Source organism: Pleuronectes platessa, chromosome 10, assembly GCF_947347685.1.
Source record: "Pleuronectes platessa chromosome 10, fPlePla1.1, whole genome shotgun sequence".
Taxonomy (NCBI): Eukaryota; Metazoa; Chordata; class Actinopteri; order Pleuronectiformes; family Pleuronectidae; genus Pleuronectes; species Pleuronectes platessa.
In genome coordinates, this window is record NC_070635.1 from 25,220,064 (window position 1) to 25,240,121 (window position 20,058).

The window sequence follows — 20,058 nt, forward strand, 5'->3', positions numbered from 1 at the left end:
TTGGGTGATCGATGTAAAGTTGATGAAATGATCAAGCTGTAGAAGGCAGAGCAGAGCTATTGGAATAAAGTACTTGCTTTAAAAAATATTTAAAGCATCAAAAGTAAGAGTACTTGCCAAGTCTATCCTATTTCCTAATGCAACATTCTACTACATCATTATGGCTGAGTCTTGGTTGTGGCCTCTTCTAAAACCATTTTAGGTGTTTTCTCTTCACCAGTGATGCTGCAGAACGTGCTCTGTGCTTTTGTTGAAGAAGGTCTAATGTTACTGCCTGCTCAGATTGGGTGAATGGACCAATTCCCCTCTAGTTGCTTATTTCAGTACTTTTAAAAATATAATAAACACTGTGAAAATGTAATACAATCATTGTACAAATGTAGTGGTGTAGAAAGTATAGATATTTTCTGGAATATGAAGTGGAGTAAAAGTGAAAAGTACCTGAAAATAAAACTACTGAAGTAAAGTGCAAATATCTGAAATATGTAATGTATGCCTATATACCTTGCAAACAATGTAATAAATACACTGTCAACATAAAGAAGTAAAAACAGAGTTTAGTGTGGTGCTGGTTGGGTGAAATGGTTCTTTAAGACATTAATAGCTTTTGAGATGAGTTCTGTCCTGACCGCAGGGCTCTCTGTGAGACAAAGTTTGCGTGTGTGTGTGTGTGTGTGTGTGTGTGTGTGTGTACTTTTCTGCTGAGGGTGGTGTGTGATGCTGGTGTGACCGATTTGGCCGTATCTCCCTGAGCTGTCCAGACGTTTTAGTAATGAGACAGCAGTGGAAGAGGCAGGTGACACCTTCAGGACAAGTAAACAGCTCACGCTTGGTCAGGTATTTCATTACAATCACTCATGTCCACTGGGCAAGATAATGTGTTATAATCACTGCTACGTGTGCGTACGGGTGTGAAAGACAGAGGCGCGGAGGGAGAGAGAAAACACAGTCGCACCAAGGCCCCTTCATCTCCTCAAATAAGCGAACTGAACCCCAGCAGTTAGTTTTTCTTGCTTTCTGCAAAGAGCTGATCTAATAATTTGATTGCTGGAACAACAGTGTCGCTCGGCTCAGCTGGGACTTGAAAGAGACGCTTTTGTTTTTTCTAAATGGAGGCCACAGAACCAAAAGAAATGGAAAAGTGATGAGTACGAACAAAAGAGGAGAGGAGTGCGAGTCGCCCACCTCTTTACTCCCTATTGACAGAAGTAAAGAATAAGCTAAAACACATACATTCACACAGGAGGAGTAATCCCTTTGCAATTTATATTTTATCTGCCTCTCATTTTCAAGAGGGATTAATTGCTATTTCCTAATCTGCTCAATTTCCCTGAATCAAATCTCATCGGGGCACTTTTCCCACTGTGCAGCCCATCAAAGAAAATCTCCTGTCTGGATGTCTGTCAGCACTGGTCTACCTATGACCACCTCTGAGGCTTAACTGGAATCAGACAGGAGCCTTGACGAGGGAGCTCACAAAAGCAAACACTGGGGCTCGGTCAAGGTTGGCCTGTGAAATATGATCTGCTGTAGGACTTTCATTTGGACTCACACTGCCTATGCTCCATATTCAACTAACCACTTTTATTTGTGGTGTTTCTTTTTTAGAAATGTATTTGTTTCTAAAAAAATTGTTTGTTTTCTAAAAAAATTACATTTGTTTCTAAAAAAAGAAATACATTTGTGGTGTTTTCTTTTTTAGAAAGCAAACACCACAGATGTACAGTATTTAGTTTCTAGTCAATATCTTTCTTGGTCCCTGAAGCAGAAGTTACACCATTGTGAGACCCAGTGAAACTTCAATAATAATCTCCAGTGAGACAGGTTTTGTGGAAGTTTAACAATCTATGACACACTGTATATTTGTCACCTCTATCACGTCATCGGCAGTCGGCTACACCGCCTGACTGTTACATGCTTTTTGTAGATACCTGGCAAATATCTGTTTGTTAAGAGCGCAGTCTTTTGTATCAGTCTAACCATTGTTCATAGAAAAAACTATGTTCATGTCTGTTCAATTACATACCCACAGGATCTGTTTTAGTCCAGGCAAAGTAACAAACTAATTGTAAAATAATTTTTTTCAGCATAGATCATTTCTATGAGGTGTCCAGAACAACATACTAAAAGTCCTAAGAAATCCTAGGTGGGGAAATATGTTAAATTCTCATCAATGTGTGCCAATAAGGCCAGGAAACAATACACCCCAATGGGGATATTTTTTCCCCTTACTCCTATCAAATTGAAATTTTACACAATGAAAGTACCCATGAAAAGTAAAAAAAATTGTATACAAGTTTCTCCCCACCACGAAAGAATAAAGAATGACACTAGCTTTCTCGAACAAGCTAAGGTGTCCAGCCAGTCACAGGAAAAGGTGGAAAAAGGCATCATCACTGCAGCAGGTGAAAAAGCTCTAGTATCACTGTATGGGGGCGAAAAAGATGAATCACTGGATATGCTGAGATACAGTCGATTCTATGATAAAGTAACTCAGAACTCATCTCCAGTGGAACCTCAAACTCTCCTTCCAACATCAACAGCTGCAAAGTTCCATAGTCTTCGGGTTTTTACCAAATGATGGAGTGGAAAGGGGGAAGTGAATGTATGGACCAAAAAGACTGCCTCTTGGGGGGAGCCTTGGAAGGCTTGTGTGCCTCCGTGACCCTGAAGACTACTGGCGGGGGTTATACCCCTGGCAGGTACTACCAAGCCAGGCAGTTCTCAGGTTAAAGGCCAGTCTAAAAGCAGCTTTGCCATCACCCATTGGCAGTGGGATGATTGGATGAAGATTGGGCCGATGTATTTGTCATACATATGAATGGTGTTTCTGCCTATGCAAATTAGGACATATTCAATAAGTGTGGAGCTCATGTGCATATTCGAATTAATTTCAAAAGAAACTTGTAATACAAAAAAAGTTAATTTTCATGTATACTTTATTGTGGTAGGAGTAAAGGAAAAAATTAAGCCTATTTGAGTGTATTTTGGGCATATTTGATTAGTGTATAGCTCATTTGCATATAAAAATTCATTTTCAAAGAGACTTGTAACACAACATTTGTAAGTTTTCATGGGCACTTTCATCGTGTAAAGTTTCATTTTGATAGGAGTAAAGGAAAAATATAGCCCCATTTATATATTTATTACATTTGTATTGTTGCCTGGCCTTATTGGCACACATCTCGGAATGATGAGAATTTAACATATTTCCTCAACTAGGATTTCTTAGGACTTTTAGTATGTTGTTCTGGACACCTCATAGAAATTATCTATGCTGAAAAAAATTATTTTACAAATATTTGTTCAGCTATCAATATACATTTTCATGCAATATGGTGGAGGACTCACCCTGAAGTAATCGCTGCAGGCTGCCAGGACAGCTTTGTGGGCGTGGAACTTCTGCTCGCTGGCCACCAGGGTGACATCACATAGCAGGCCGTCCTTCCTCTGCTGGTTAAGGGCAGAGAGAACCAAGTCCTGGTGGGACTTTGACTGGCAGAGCCTCTGTCCTGTCAGCATCTCCCTACTGCTACCCACACACACGCACACGCACGCACATGCACACACACACACACACACACACATGCACACACACACACACAAAGTGAATAGGTAGTTGACTGTAATTGGATTTGCGGATAAGCTCTTTAACTAGTTACATAAAAATAGTAACATCTAATACTTATAGTACTACTACCAAAGCTTGTTTCATTGTTACTATAACACTCCTGCTACTATGACTACGACGGAAAATTAACCCTTTAACACAGAATAGACACATTTCCTAATTACACTCCTCCTACTGCTTCGACAGTACAGTGGATATATGTCTAGATGGCGAGGCTGTACTGACGGCAGTGTTAGTTGGTCGGCCCAACGAAAGATCAATAGTGCCTGTAGGGTCACCAGCAGGTCAGAGTTCACTCGTCACAGTTTGTCCCAGAGCATTTGAAATGATCAATTGTGGTTTCAATTGATCAATTTTCATGGCTTTGGTCCTCACTTGACTTTCCGTCAAGCACCATCGATATTTCTGGTTTTGAATGGTTTAATTAATTATATGGATCGTCATGTTAGCATTGTCACTGAGCCCTAGACTGTATATAAAGATGGATGATGCGTCTCCACTTCCTCCTAATATCTAGAAATTAAGCCGATATATATAAATGCTGTCATCTTGCGCATTAGAGCTGGAGCCTGTGCAGTAGTGTTCTCAGAATGGAGCCACCCTGACAAATCACATGCTGGACCAATTGTGGCTCTTTTTTTTATAGCATCAAATAACTAATTAACACCAAGATTACCACAAATATGAGCACTTGAACAAATATCAATATGATAACAAGTACATACAATGACAGAGACCATCTTTTTTACTTTGGCCCATGTCCCATTTTTGGGCAGGTGTCATGGCATCCATCTTCATACCCAGTCTATTCAGTGATAATTTTATCATGCCAGCAGTTAGCTCATAACTCCACAGTGCTTAAGTACAACCACAGAGAGCTTAAAACCGTCTTAATCTCGCTGACACTTTGGTTTTTATATTTTAAGACAAAGAACATTTTTAGAAATTACCACAGTGAACAACAAGGCAAGAGTCTGATTAACAATAAGATTCATTCAGTATATATATATATATATATAGGTTTTTGTTGTAGCAGTCCATGAAACTTGCTAGCATCACATGCAGAGAGCAGTGGGTGATAACATTTAATTTTCTTTTTCTACACGATGTGGACCTAATAAATGCATTGGTTTTTCTCTCTACTTTTCAATATTTACCTTTTTTCCCATGAATGCCATTTCCCACCTGTCCTAGCACTTTCTGCCCATTAGTACGTGTCTCACAGTTCTCAAATCAGATTCCTTACGCTGGACGAGACCAACCCACTGACTATGGGACCCATTTGGCTGACTTACTGAGCGACTGACTGATAAAGCTGTGGACCGATGTTGCAAGAAATATACCCACCTTTTTTACAAACCCAACCCTCAGTCCCTCTCTGCTTGGACTCATCCATCAGCAGCATGCCACCCTATCTAACTAAGTCCATCTCTGTCCACTTACAGTACCATCCGTCACTCTAAATGCTGCTGTATACAGGAAGGCCTGCTCGGTCACCGTCATGGTGATGGGGTGTAAGACAGAGGAAATAATGGGTGTGTGGTGGTGCATGTGTGGGATATGGGCCAGCAGTAGGATGAATGATGAGTCAGGCTGTTTGCTTGCTTGTTCCACACTGTCATAAAGAGGGCGATCCAGATGGAGAGAATGACAAGATGGAAGGCTTTAAGGGGGGAATGAATGATGATGAGGAATATGTGTAATAACAGTTAAAAAAAGAGATAAAAGGTTTAGACTAGGATGCCGTGTGCATATTTAAAAGGCTAAGCCAGTTTGAAGCAGCAGAGGCAGAAACATTCAGATTGTATACGACTAGCATGTTAATTCAACCCAAATATAAAAGACACCTATGCCTATGTCTCCAGTTGTGCATAGTGTCCTTAGTAATACCACTGGGGGTGGCTCTCTAAAATCCTGCACATGGTGCTTTATAAAGATAAACGGTGGAGTCCAATTTATTGTCTGGCAATCTTCTACATTTATGTTATTGTCAACAAATCCAATACCAAAACTGAATTGATCCAACTAAGAAATATTGACTGTGTAGCCAAAGACTGATATTCCTCTGAGCCATAGAGCTCCATGTTTTCCACCAACCACTTAAAATTCTCATAAATGAGCAACAAAAGGGAGAAATATGTTCCTCCATTTGGTGTGAAATGGGATACTGTAGCTTATCAGGAGTCAACCACATTAACATCCTGCTGTAAAAGATCACAACACACCATATCCAAAGCTGAGAACAGTCCCCATCAAATACACAATTTACTACTGTTTGAGCAAAGTTTGCTTTTAAGAAATCATATTATTATTATAATTTTGTTTTCATTTTTATTTTATTTTTGGAATGACTTTGCTCGAGAATTAGAGTCAGACAAGCTCTACAGACATATAGAAAATACAACTTTCTCCTTACAGGGGGGCTTTCCCTGGTCTCAACTGCACCAACAAAAAGGTATATTTTTAGGGAGAGTTATAAAGTCTGCACACTGGGAACACCTTTACTGAACATTGGGTTTTCATCCTCTGGTTAAAATAAAGAGAAGTGCTTTCAGTGCCAAGTAGGTGGCTCCTTGCCAGCAGATGTTTAGTGCATAGAGTATGTGAGGACAGATGGACCACGTCACCTATGGAGCATGGGTTCAGAAGACATGCCCCCTAGACAAAGGAAGGGGAGATGGAGGAGGAGGTGTTACTGTATGTGGCTCCTGAGGACTGCAGTCTCCTCACATACATGAGCCTGATAGGACAGAACAGCACGTCAGCTTTACTCAGTCCATCCACTCGACCCAGTCGCACTGTGACAGGCTCCTGTGCAATGTGTGAAGGAGATGCAACCACATGTCAGGCCTAATGCTGACTTCTCCTTTCTCCCCGCCACACTGGTGTTGACTTTGACAATTCTTTCTTGCTGCTCTTTCAAGGCCGTTTCATGTAAAGCACAGGCGCAGTGACAGCCACAGGCAGTAGGACTTCAGACAGGAGAAAAACAAGCTCAGCACTTGTCCAAAAACAAGCTGGGAGTCTGAGTTACACCAAGTCCTTATGGTGTAGCTACAACCTTGACATAATGTGCAACACACCAGAATCGGATATCCCACAGTCTCCAGGGACATAATACCCATGCAGCAGCAGGGGAGGCTAACAGAGGTCAGTGAGTCCCTCTGGATATTCTGATCGAAACACTTCTCACTTCTCACTCACTGTACAATAAGTCATCCCAGGTCTATACCCGTATTGATACTTTGCATAAGGAAGCCTATGTATGTATGTGGTTCACTCAAAGTGTAGGCAGGGCTGAGGGTACTACAGGCTGCTCCTGAGTGGAGTCCACCCCTGCAAGATGTAGTTATTGATCCGCTCAGGAGTGACCTTCAGACGCATTGGTCACAGCCAAATGCTACTGATTTTATGATGGACAGCCTATCCTGGAGTCCAACCCCACTGAAGGCAAAGACATGCGGAAGACATTTACTGTTTAATGATGTGGAAATGGAATGAAATCCTGTTTGCAAACCACATCAGGAATAGAACTTGGGATATAAAATATAAATATATATATATAATTCAGCTGTTAGTCAAGTACCTGATAGATAGATAGATAGATAGATAGATAGATAGATAGATAGATAGATAGATAGATAGATAGATAGATAGATGGATAGATAGATGGATAGATAGATAGAAAGACTTTTCATCACTTTTGTCTCAGAAAAGATTAAACATATCCCGGGAGGTGGATATATTTAGGGTCTGATAATCACAAGTAGGCCGTTGTTCCCGGAAAAACATCGTAATCTCCTAACTGAAAACAACCACAGCGGATAAATGTTGTCTTTTACGCACACGACAATTACGCACGACCGACGCACAGGGGGACTGATCTGGGGGAGGACGGTTTGTGTTGCCAGAGGAGCAGACACTTAGTGCATTATCCGGCACGTTCCAAAAAAGATCCCCAGCTGTCAAAAGGTCTCCTAGCAACAGGCCGGCGCCTCGGTCCACAAGCTACAGAGACAGAGTCAACCTCCGCTTGTTCGAGCACAATAATCCTGTTGCATCCATCACTCAACACTATCCCGGGCAGAATTCTCTTCAGAGCGCCTTCTGGCTTTGCAGGAATCCACAGTGCTCGGCTGCCTCTTATCATCTGACTGTACCACCGCTTATAATACGCACCTCGTCTGAATGTATCGTGAATCAGTCCCGTCCCCTTTGGCGGCGCCTCCGTTACAAATGTCATTTGATGTCCGATGCTGGGCTCGTTGCGTCCGCGGCGACAGGAGAGAGAGAGAGCGGAGCGACAGAACACAGCGCGGACACATGCGCTCAGCCACCGCGGTCACTTTATTGGTTTACCCTAGCCCCTAAATTGTTACACTATAACCCCGCCTCTCTCTCTCTCTCGGTCTACGGCGGTCACATGAATGTGAACACAGACAGGATACAGCAACCCCTGGTGGGTCATTGCAATACTGCAAGTGCACTTGTGTAGGGTACCCATAATCCACAGGGGATCGTCGTTTTACCTCTTGGGAATGTACAACATGTTGAATAGTCTGATTGTGTAGCTTAATTATTAACTACCCAGTAATTTTTGGTTGATAAACGCTTTGAGTAGCATGTATTAGGATTTGTAATACTTTTAATCAACCAACAACAAAAACATCAACAACAATAATAATAATAACAGCTTACTGTAAAAAGTGTTTTCACAAGTGCCTTTAACAGAAAATATCTACAAGGTCATACGATCAAGAATTGTAATCTATTTTTTATATTTATTATTTTTCTTTTTTTGCCGTAATTTTTTAAGTTAATTAATGTCCCTGTACAGCACCTTAAATCTTCCTCTGTGTATGAAATGTGTTTGGAAAAATAAAACTACATTGCCATTAGGATGATGATGATGTTGATTATTATTATACGATCTGGATACATCCTGTGTGAGGAATAGTTGGTAAAGTCTAAAATGATTTTCAATTAGTTGTATATTATTGTTTTGATATTTTTTAAGTATTCTCTGAGAGGCACTGCTGGGTTTTAGCCCTTTAAAAGTCTGTTCTAGACACATTTAATAAATACTTCGGGATCACACCATCCAGCTGAATAAAGGAAAACTACAAATGCATCAAATGTGGGCTTTCTGATAAATACCCCGATTCTATTAGGAAAGCACTCACATAGATGCAAATATTTAAAAGTCAAGCCCATGGAAGAATCAAGCTATTATTTTTCCAAAATCTCTTCAATGCACGAGGGACAAACATGCCCCTTACTGGACTTGTTTACATTGCTTGAATGAGAGTCTTTATTTATTTATATTTATTTATGTATGCCTCAGGTTTGTTGTGTTATGTTGTCCTTTAAACTGTATCAACACCGGTGTTTTGAATTGTTGATATAAATGCCTTAAATGTAAATAAATGTGAATAATCATTGTTTACAATAATGTAAAGCTAAACTTTTATGTCTTCATCTGTCCACGAAAAACCAAAACCACCCTCTGTTGATATGGATGCAGGAACAACACTGAAAAAAAACTGAGTCTGAATATACAGAGTGACGTCATCCGACAGAGTTAAGAAAACAGTGTGACGTCACCTTGTGCATTAGATACATATATCCACACACTGAGTGACTGATCTGAACACATGCTGCGTTCAAGTGCTCCCCGTCATACCCACAATCTCACTGTCCTAAAATCTACCCCCCACCCCCAAACACACAGGAGCAAAGAGCATTTAAAACAAATCTGATATCAGCACAATCATGTTGTTCTCTTTGTTGATCACCAGTTTGAACGTGGCCGTCTGTTCACATCGACACTCACACGCGTGTACATTGGAGTGGTCCCATTTCCCACTGCAGTTGAATGCCGCTCACTGTTGGGAGCAGTCGGACACGCAGGGACTGGGGCTGGAGGCTCAGAGCCGGAGTCTGTCTCAGGAAACACTCCGACGAATCCCCCACAGATCTACACCGGCTGCCTCCATGTAGTCAGCTGCTTCTCCAACTCCTGCACAGTTCAGGGTAAGTGTTTGTGTTTCGTTTTTTTCAGCCCCCCCACATAGTTTTTCTTGGTGCACAAAGTTGTTCCGGGCCCCGGTTGTACCATGGCAGCGAACCGAGGCAGGGATGTTCACTCTACTCTCTCCCCACAGCTGGTGTCTAATGTACGGGGGGAAACGGCTTCTAGGTGAACTGATATATTCTCTACAGTATTTGGCTTTAGCTTCAATTTAAGTTCTGAAGAGGTGAAGTTGTTTGTTGTTTTTACTGACGTGCGCGTGGCTGCTTGTTGGTGGTTCGTGTCTTTATTGTATTTTCAGTCATTGCTAATATGCTAACAGAGAAGTTTATGCTAGTCGCTAACTAAACTGTACTTACTCTGCAGCTTATTTTGAGTGAAAGTTCGAAGCCTGCGGTGTGCGCTGTGGGGACTTCTGAAGGTGGCTCCATGTAAACAGAGATATGGAAAAACTATGTAAACTCTGACCATCGGTGCTATCAGCACCATCATCAGGAATTCAAGCAAACATTTCATCATGTTATTTCGTTATTAGAAAATATCTGGATGTAGGTAGCTTACAACATACATGTAAACGTGTCATTATACAGGATATAACCAGGAATAATATCCTGATCTAGACCTGTTTGGGCACCTACAAAAACCTAAACCACTGATACTGATCCTGATGCTTTTGTATTACAGTATTATGTTCTGTCAGGCTTTCAAGATTCTTAGTTACTTGTGTGCATGTGAAAACACTGACGCTTGACTGGGAAGTTTAATATGCGGCAACAAGCTGAGACCCATTCTTTTGAAACAGCCTGGATCTTGAAGCATTTCCCCGCCCCGTGTAAATGTACGTAGTTAAAGGTTGCACAGGGATTGACTGGATTTTGGTCTATTAATTTCATCTTCCTGATGCCTCTCTCAACACTGATGCATCACACTGCAGCCCCGAGGGCCTTGAGGAGCCTGGAAGAGTGCAAAGAAAAAAATAAGACCTAGTTAAATCTCTTTCTTTATGTGGTGGTGCGATTAAAGGCTGTTTTGATGAAAGTGCTTCAGTCTGTGTCTGCTCTGTAACTGCGTAATGCAGTAATAATCTGCTACAGAACTCTCAGCTCCTGAGGACACGTGTTCATGAAATGAAGGTTGTGGTCGCAAACCAAAGTCTCTTTCCTTGTTTAGCTGAAAGTATAAATCTAATTCAATGTAATTACTTTGATTTCAGGGAAGTGGGTTTCCTATCTGTGACCCAGAGGCCATGCTGACAGGGGGGCTGATGGGAAAGTCTTACCTCCTGCAACACCCACCCGTTCCTCTGAGAGGTGGAGTGAAATGTGGATAACTGTGTGAGCCAGGGGAATTCAACGTTTGAGCCAAGACATCCTCGCACAGAGCCAAAAAGAAATCTGTTCTACTTTACACAAAATACACACACACACCCCCTCCCTCCTGATCAGCCGCCACAATGCTGATGCCAGGACCACTATGGGTGTGCCTGGCACTGATATGGGTGAGAATGTGTGCTGCCCACAGCCTGTTTACCTGTGAGCCGATCAGAGTGCATCGGTGCTTGGGGGTGCCTTACAACATGACCTTCTTTCCCAACATGATGGAGCACTATGATCAGGATATTGCAGCCAGCAATATGGAGGTGAGTTCTCATTACATTATTTATATCAGTCTGTTGATATATAGTCTTATGCTAATATTTGACTGGTTGAACATCAGCCAATCAATCTTGTCAACTGCCTCTAAAATGACTTTTTTGCCTGAAACCAGATTAACTGCATGTATTATATGCAGTGACATTTGTTGTTTAATTTTTATTTCTGCTTTTTAGTCAATACAGACTAATGCTGTGGATGTGGACAGTATTTGGCTAAACACTAAAAACAATGGTCAAACCGACAAAACTTTATTTTTAAATTAAGTGGAAATCTCACAGTTTCCAAGAACATTTTAAATACATCAGATTGATTTTGGACGAAATGTGTATTTAGTATGATGAACTAGAACATGTTGACGTAGGTGTCCATCAACCCCTCAGGAGCATATTGATTGAACCATAATAACCATTGTGTAATGGTCATTAACAGCTAGACACAAATTACCAGCCACAGTTTGTCCACAAATTATGCATGTTGTTATAGAGCACCATGGAGTGAATGAACAGTTATGTTGTGAACATGAAAACCATGAATGTGTAAACTCTCAGCTGTCATAAATAATAAATAATTTTAATAATTACACATCATTTTCATATTGAAATTCAGTGAAGATTCAAGGTGTGAATGAAGGAATTTCTTGATGTTTATTAACAAGAAAAGTATTTTCAGGAAGATGAAAAATGTCTCAAATCTCTGTCTGTCTGTATGTGGAAAGCATATCCTGAGAATTGTTCATCTTATCACCTTCACACTTAGCATGTGTTCTGTTAAGAGCCCAAGCATGGAATTTACATCATGTTTTAAGCCTGAATGTTCTCTGATTTCCTCCTCTGGAGCCGCATTCACGTTCGTACACACACTGCACACAAGCTTTCACACGAGGGTATGCAAGTAGCATCGTCACGTCCGGTGGCGGACATTAGATTGGACTTGGCTGCAATGCTGTTTACCCCTGAAATTCCGAAAAGTGTTTTGTGGACTCGAAAAACACTTCACATTCCCCTTCATCAGAGTGGCGAGAATGAGTGAATAAAACATTTTCACTATCCCATTTACAGGCAGTTTTAGAACAGGCACTACACTAGTTCTTATTTCTGATAGGAACCTATTGTAAAAAGCAAGAGTTAAAGCCAATTGGTGATACACACTCACACAAGTTGTATCTTTTTTTTTTTTTAAGTGGGAAAATATAGACTATAGTTGCAGTTACAAACTTTTGTTAAATTTATAGTTACATATTCATGCTAATAATAAATTCTCCGTGATAAAATCTTGCCAAGTGGAACTTCACCCACACCAAGTCAAGTGCCTTATGTTGCCAGTGTGTGAATTCTTAAAACATACTCACTGTGATATCTTACTACTAATGCCCTCAGTTACAAACATGTTTGGTACTGGGACTCATCAGTGAAGTCTGTTGCTGTTATCGTAGCCTGCCTGAGGGCCTGGGTTTGGGTTACACATGTTTGGTGTGGGAGCGTGAACAGTGATCTGTTGAAGGAGTCTTTTGTTTGGCATCTGGCAAAGGTAAAGGCTTCTCATTTCACAGCAACCTTGGCCATCGGCAACTCTATCGACTTTGTTGTGAGGAGCCTTTGATTTGTGCAGGAAGGGGAGGGACACACCCAGTCCCATACAAAGCCGACCCTGCATACCACAACTAGTATTCTCTCTGTTAATCACTCACTCATCTCTCCCCCCTGTACACACTCGTACCTCCACAGTGCCGTCGCCCAGGTGACATGCTACAGTGTGGTCTACATTCAACAATACATACTGTACATAGCTCTCTGAAATGGTGCTGTGAGTTACCATAAAGTCCCAATGCTGTAATCATGCTGACTTTGGCTGCGTGCTGGACTCACACCAGTCTATCAGTAGGTTTTTCCACAGGAGGGCTAAACTTTCTCTGCCCTTGGTCCCAGATTCCACCTCTGTTTGCAAGCTTTTTCAAAAAAAGAAAAGTTTGATGTGTTAGAACTCAGTGAGAACAGAAAACTAAAACAAAGTGGATGTACTGTACAGACAGGGATCACCCAAAGGTCTTAAAAGTCTGAGGTAGAGTTTGAAAAGTGATTGTCCAGCCGTTTTTCTTGAATCATTTAATCCTTGAAGTACTTTGCCATGAAATTCTCTGCAGAGGATTTTGTCTTTAAGTCCAAATTAACTCGACCTGTAGCACTGATCCTGCCTGTTCCTGAAATGAGGGCAGTTTTTACACTAACTCTGCTCTAAAGCAAATAAAGGTCAGATTGTTGAGCAAGTTGGAAGTCACTGACAAGGAGTCCAGGACCTCCACAGTTAGGGAAACAAGAACGCTTACTGTCAGGGAGGGCAAGCCCAGGGCCAAGAACTGGGCCTACTGCCAGACTTGATTTCAGGAGGAAAAATGAAAAACCTTGAATAGCAGACTGTGCTAGAGCATATGCGTATGTTTTGTGTACAAATATTGGCAGTATGGACTGACGTCAGTCTGTCTGCATATGAAGGTCTGATGAGGTTCAAACCAGCAGTTGAGTCCCCGACAGCTTTAAAATGTCCACATGGTTATAATAATAAGTTCTGGGTGATGCAACTTGGTTTAGAGGCGATTTTAAAGAAACCTCTCCCCGTTTACAAAGTCTAAACCTAAAACCCAAGGATACAGAAACAAAAGCATATACACAATGCTGACTTATTTAACTGGAATGAGGTTGTCTTCAGTGTGAGCCGTGTATCCCACTGATACATATCTACACACCCTGTGGACACACTAATACTGTGCGGCTCCTTAGCAGCCTAACCTATCAACAGCTCCGTGCATTCCAGCCCTCTTGGCCAGTTGTGTGTTTCCAAATGTCCGCACACTCATTTCCTGCCACCTAGACTGCACCCCCTTCTCCTTCTTCCCCTCTCACAAGTCCCTGACCAGTGTGTTGAAAGGAAGAATATGGTTTGCTTGCCAGTCAATGGGCCCCTTTGTGTGGCGCTATAGAGCACTGAAGCTCAACAAGATGAAATTAATACCATACTCAGCTCACAATTGCACTAAGAAATAGCCATCAAAACATTTTTTCCCAAAAGAGTAGCGTGGAACTCTTGATATTTTGTGTTCCTTTGTGAACCAATGAGCACCTTCACCATACTTTTACATTCGTTTCAACTTCTTAAACTTCTTAAACTTCAAAAATAAAAGTTGACATGACTGATCAATAAAAGTTCATTTTTTCTGTTCTATCGTACCGGCCGTCAAAGCAAAAATCATAAAGTAATTGGGAAATGTCTAAAAAACACTATTAATGATTTTTTTGGAAAATGCACAATGTGTGAATCTGCCCTTAACTTTCCAAATTTAAATATACCAAACCAATTCATGTATTTTGAGTTTACTTTCAAATGTGTATCATAACTTCTCATTTTGAAAAATTAATTTACAACACTACAAAACCTTTCTTTTCAATTTCAGCCTTTCATGCCCCTGGCAACTCTACATTGCTCTCCAGACGTCCACCACTTCCTATGTCAAGCCTTTATCCCAGCATGCACTGAGGAGAATAAAGTGATCCGTCCTTGTCGAGAGCACTGTGAGGCAGTTCTGTCAGACTGCAAGGAGAATATCCGGATCTTTGGCATCACATGGCCTCCTGAGCTACAGTGTGACAAGTAAGAAAGCGTTACTTACAGACAATCCACAAGAGCAATACAAATTCTTCCTCATCAATTGATTAACGCGTTATTTATTTTTTTCCTTTAGATTAGATTCATGTAGTTCCGATGATGGTTCTACTCCTGCTGCAACCACGCCAGTGATCTCCTCATCAGCTATGAGGGACCTGGGCTTCTGGTGCCCTCTGCAGTTAAAGACCAAGCCAGGCCATGGAGCATCGTTCCTGGGTGCCCAGGACTGTGCTCCGCCCTGCTCCAACATGTACTTCAAACCTCACGACATTGAGTTCGCGAAGAGCTTCATCGGCGTGTGCTCCATCATCTGCCTGGGAGCAACTCTCTTCACATTCCTCACTTTCCTCATTGATGTCAAACGTTTTCGCTACCCTGAGCGGCCAATAATCTTTTACGCCGTCTGCTACAGCTTCGTCTCGCTCATATACTTCATCGGGTTCTTGCTGGGGAACAAAGCAGCCTGTACCGAGGCAGTGCAGCCTGCAGGCGTGGATACAGTGGTGCTCGGCTCTCAGAGCAAAGGGTGCACTTTGCTTTTCATGTTCCTCTACTTCTTCTCCATCGCTGGTGTTGTCTGGTGGGTCATCCTCACCATCACCTGGTTCCTGGCAGCTGGACCCAAGTGGAGCTGCGAAGCCATAGAGAAGAAAGCGGTAAGGATTTGGGGAATTTATGCTCAGGTGTTCTTTGAAAATAGCAAGACAATGTAGAAAAGAGGTTAAGAAAATATAAAATGATAAATTAAAAACATTCATCTTTGTCGTTTGTCTGTAGGTGTGGTTTCACACTGCTGCCTGGGGGATCCCCGGGGCGCTAACTGTCATGCTACTTGCCATGAACAAGGTTGAGGGGGACAACATCAGCGGGGTTTGTTTTGTGGGACTCTATGACTTGGACGCCCTGCGCTACTTTGTTCTGGCTCCGCTGTCAGTTGGTGTCGTAGTCGGCCTCTTCCTCATCCTGGCAGGCATTGTCTCTCTCAACCACGTGCGACAGGTCATTCAGCACGACGAGCGTAACCAGGAGAAGCTGAAGAAGTTCATGATCCGCATCGGTGTGTTCAGCTGCCTCTATCTGGTGCCGCTGGTCACTCTGTTAGCCTGCTACACCTACGAGCAGAGTCATCGCAGAGCCTGGGAGGAAACCTGGATCAACGACCGCTGTCAGGAGTACAGCATCCCATGTTCCTACAAGGTAGCAGTGGCTCCTTCACTTACTGCAATTTACTATCATGTTTATGCTTAACTGGACTCAAATGCTAACAAATATGCAATGCAGTAAAAGTGTTTAATACAAAAAGTTGATGGCAAATAGAACTAAGGAAATCCAATAAACTAAAACTCTGAGCTGATACATGAGTTAAATTCCTAATTACCACAAGTTGAACGGACAGAGACAAAATGAAACACGGAGACCAGTATATTTATTTCTATGCATTCTAGTGGCTGCCCAATTAGAAAATATTTTAAGTCTGAAAATGGAAAATATGAAATACAAACAGTGAACAGTGTACACTACAGTGGGAAATGCCATTGTCTGCGCTTGAAGCTGAAGTTGAAAATGAATCTGGAGATCAAAAATATATATGATGATTCATACACATTTTGCTTCTTCTTTTCAGACAACAGAGAACGACCGTCCCGACCTCTCTCTGTTTTTGGTCAAATACTTGATGACGCTGGTGGTTGGAATATCTGCAGTGTTCTGGGTCAGCAGCAAGAAGACATGCTCTCAGTGGGCCTACTTCTTCAACAGGACCCGCAAGAGAGAGTGAGCGCTCCTTCTCTTGTTTTGTTACAATTCAAATTCAGTTACTCCATAAATAGATTTATAAATGCCTAACATTTTCATGATCACTGACCCACAGTCCCATCAGCGAGAGCCGCCGGGTGCTCCAGGAGTCCTGCGAGTTCTTCCTCAAGCACAACAGCCGCGTCCAGCACAAGAAGAAACACTACAAGCCCAGCTCCCACAGGCTCAAAGTCATCTCCAAGTCCATGGGCACAAGCACGGGCGCGGCTGCCACCAACGCCTCCACTGTCGCCAGCACCCCCAGTAAAGGAACCTCTGCACTGGGTAACCATGATCCCCACATGCAAGGTTCTCTGTCTGAGACCTCAGCCAGGGAGCACCTGGACAGGGGCACCTTGAGCCGAAGCTCCAGAAGAGGGGAGAGGGACAGAGAGAGGGAGCGGGGAGAGAGACGCAGCAAAGGTGAAGGTTCCAGCAAGTTCAGCAGCCACTCAGAGAACCTGCATCCAGATGGGAGGTAAGTGAGACAGATCTGAGAAACCATAAGCAGAGATCACACTATACTTTCAAACTTTCAAAGTCAGCGGATCACTGCGCAGTTCACATGACATGACTAGTTGTCTTGTGATCATTGTCTAGAAGTCTTGAGTTCCTGCTCGTCTGACACATCAAGCTGGAGAAAGGGAAACACTTCAGTGGACTTTAATTTGCTAAGAATGGAGAGCGGCTAGGATTGCGTTTGAACAGAAACACGCGTCCCTGAGAGAAAGCTAAATGAGCCCAACCAGAACACAACAGGCATTTTGTGTTATTTTTCTGTCTGAGCCCAAAGCAATTACTAAAAGATGCATTAGTTTGTGTTACTTTGTCCCTGACACACATGGTTATCACTCGATTTCTCAGGTTTACAGACTGCAATGTAAAAAAATCGGGGAGCCTCTCTCCATTACATTTACCTTCACCACCTTCACCCTGTCCTGCACCCTGATTGGTTGGAGTTGGGAGGAGTTGCCTACCCTGACTAGATTTTCAGCTTATCTGCGAAATTTCGGCGAAGTGTCTGCAAGCTTCTGTAATGAAGAGTTCACACATGGTGATTCGCTACTGCCAATCGAGCACCAATCAGAAGCTTTTGTCAGCAACTTGCAAAATTCAGCAGTGACTGGCAAATCGAGGTGAAAATACTGTAGTGTGAACTACGCTTTAGATACAACTGTTTTATCTTATCTGCACCTTCATGTTTTTCTAAAGTTTAGAAGTAATACTACTACTACCTGCCGTAAAACATGGCTTTTATCTATATGGAACTACACCTACACAAGTAGTAACCACCATTAACCTCGAATGTGTCCTGGTTTAGGATGAGTCCTAGGAGCGAGCTGTCAGAGGCCAGACAGGTTCCCATTGGACAGCAACATCCAGTGATGAAAAAATCACACAGCAGCATCATCCAGGACTCCACCCACCAGCTGGTGCACCAGGTGCCTGAGGACAGCAAGGACACAAAGGATAGCAGCTGCTGAGAGATCTGATCCATCCATCCACCTATCCATCCATCCATCCATCCATCCATCCATCCATCCATGATACCACTGAGAAAACAGTCACACATGTTGCTGGTTGATGTTACCTCTTTGTGTAGTATTATACATCATATTATTATTTTATTTGTTTCATTATAGTCAGTGAATCTTCAGCAACAGCTAAATGTATCCTACCTTGAGTATTTCATATGTGGTTCAGTGAGTTTTAGCAGAGAATCTAGAGGTGTTAGATGAATTTAGTTTGGGTCACAATAATGTCTTTCAGCTTTATTGAGCTTTTAGCCTGACACACAGCAGCGCAGCTCTGTCCCAATTTTAAAATGACCAGTTTGATTTTAAAGAGTGCATCAGCTCTACTATTTTGTACATTGGTAGCTCAGAAGCATATAATGCATACTAGTTAGCACAAGAAATATTTATCTGCATATTTTTTTGAAAGTCTTTGACTGGACTAGTCGTTACACTGAGGGTTTTGTTAGAATTATGATGATGCCAAACATTGAGCACGAGGAGAGAATTCCTGTGGATAACTCTTATTGAATGTCTTATTGTTCCTTGTGTTAAAGGTGAAACCTCATCTTGTAATACACAGTGTGCAACTTTTTTCTTCTTCAAAAAGAGGCATACTCTTAAACATTTTTTTTTACAGTTTTCTAAGAAGATCTTTCATTTTATGTTTGCCTCCATTTTCCTAGATATTTGTGTTGTGTAAACACTGATTCTGCCAATTTTGCAATTTTGTGTAAGCGTTTCCAAGATGTGAATCTGGATCAAGTATTTGAGCTTTATAGTTTTCTGAAAGAATGTGCCTTCCTCTTCCTCAAAGAACCTACAGATGTTTTGCATGTGTGATGTCTACCTGTGTTTCTCGTTGTAGGTGTTAAGTCTTATGATCTTCAAGAAAATTGAAGAGACAAATCAAACAGTCATTGCAATATTCTTCGTTAGAAGCACAAACCACTACTTTTAAAGTATGAATAGTCGTAAGCAGTCATATTTTAAAGGTTCTGGTTTTATTTTTATAACATATGGGTCACAGATCCTACAGCACTCCTTCGAGAAGTGTGTTTTATTAGAGCATGTGTTGTGCTGTAGTATTTTGCCATGTAAGCGACCGATTCTTCCCTCAGCTTTCTTTACCTTTTATATTTGGGAGTTACGTGATAGTTCCAGGAACACTTTTGAAAAGGGAATCCTCGTCAGCCTATTTCTACTGTATATACTTACTCTGGCATGTGGACTGGGGTCTATATGCTTATGATAGTGGTGTCTATTAAATACTGTACAACAGGGGGTTTTCAAAGTGAGAGAATGGGGACCTCAGTCAAAGCTGGGAAAGAGGGGCCTCCTCGCCCCAACTAAGTTTAGGTAGTTTTGCCCCATTACCTTTTTCTGTGACTACAAAATCCATAAATTCCCACTTATATTCCCTGAGCCACCCTCCCACTTTGAAAACCTCTGTAAATACAGTTCTGTGCACTGTTTTTTATGTAGCCTGTCTTTCAATCCAATTTTGTATTTGTAATTTCATTTTGATAAAATATTGAATAATAAAAGAATGAATTTATGTTTGTGTCAATAATTGTCTGAATTATAATATATTAGTAATTTTTATATTTCGTTTATTTAGCCTGATTTCCTCATACTTAAATTAATCCCCTGAGAAATAGCTTTCCTTTTGCCTCAGCATCATCCTTATGATCCTTATTAAACGCTTTTAAGTAAGGCTTTTCTGTCTCCCTCTACTGTAATCTTTATTCGTCTCAGATAATACATAAAGATTAA

General features: G+C 41.6%; 2 protein-coding genes across 9 annotated transcripts in view; one reads left to right on the forward strand and one right to left on the reverse strand.

Annotated features, from left to right (window-relative positions):
- The window catches only part of klhl32 (kelch-like family member 32), a 33,023-nt gene extending 23,736 nt beyond the window's left edge, over nucleotides 1-9,287 (reverse strand). For 6 of the 7 annotated variants that reach the window (XM_053431589.1, XM_053431588.1, XM_053431592.1 and 3 more), the window contains exons 1-2: nucleotides 9,262-9,287; nucleotides 3,352-3,529 (exon numbers count right to left, since the gene is read on the reverse strand). In XM_053431589.1, the coding sequence (XP_053287564.1) occupies nucleotides 3,352-3,529; nucleotides 9,262-9,287 (204 nt within the window). Of the gene's footprint in view, nucleotides 1-3,351; nucleotides 3,533-7,810; nucleotides 7,965-9,261 lie in introns of those variants that run through there. The other variant, XM_053431586.1, reaches the window with a different exon arrangement.
- A 196-nt stretch (nucleotides 9,288-9,483) lies between these two features.
- On the forward strand, nucleotides 9,484-19,840 carry fzd6 (frizzled class receptor 6). 2 transcript variants are annotated; one of them, XM_053431594.1, is made up of 8 exons: nucleotides 9,484-9,664; nucleotides 10,876-11,301; nucleotides 14,763-14,959; nucleotides 15,051-15,630; nucleotides 15,752-16,171; nucleotides 16,599-16,747; nucleotides 16,845-17,246; nucleotides 18,090-19,840. In XM_053431594.1, exons 2-8 carry the CDS (start codon nucleotides 11,116-11,118, stop codon nucleotides 18,250-18,252), a joined length of 2,097 nt encoding a protein of 698 aa, XP_053287569.1. In that variant the 5' UTR covers nucleotides 9,484-9,664; nucleotides 10,876-11,115; the 3' UTR covers nucleotides 18,253-19,840. The 2 variants fall into 2 exon arrangements, with proteins under 2 accessions (XP_053287569.1, XP_053287570.1); XM_053431595.1 differs by lacking the exon at nucleotides 9,484-9,664 and adding an exon at nucleotides 9,702-9,830.
- The last annotated feature ends 218 nt before the right edge of the window (nucleotides 19,841-20,058 follow it).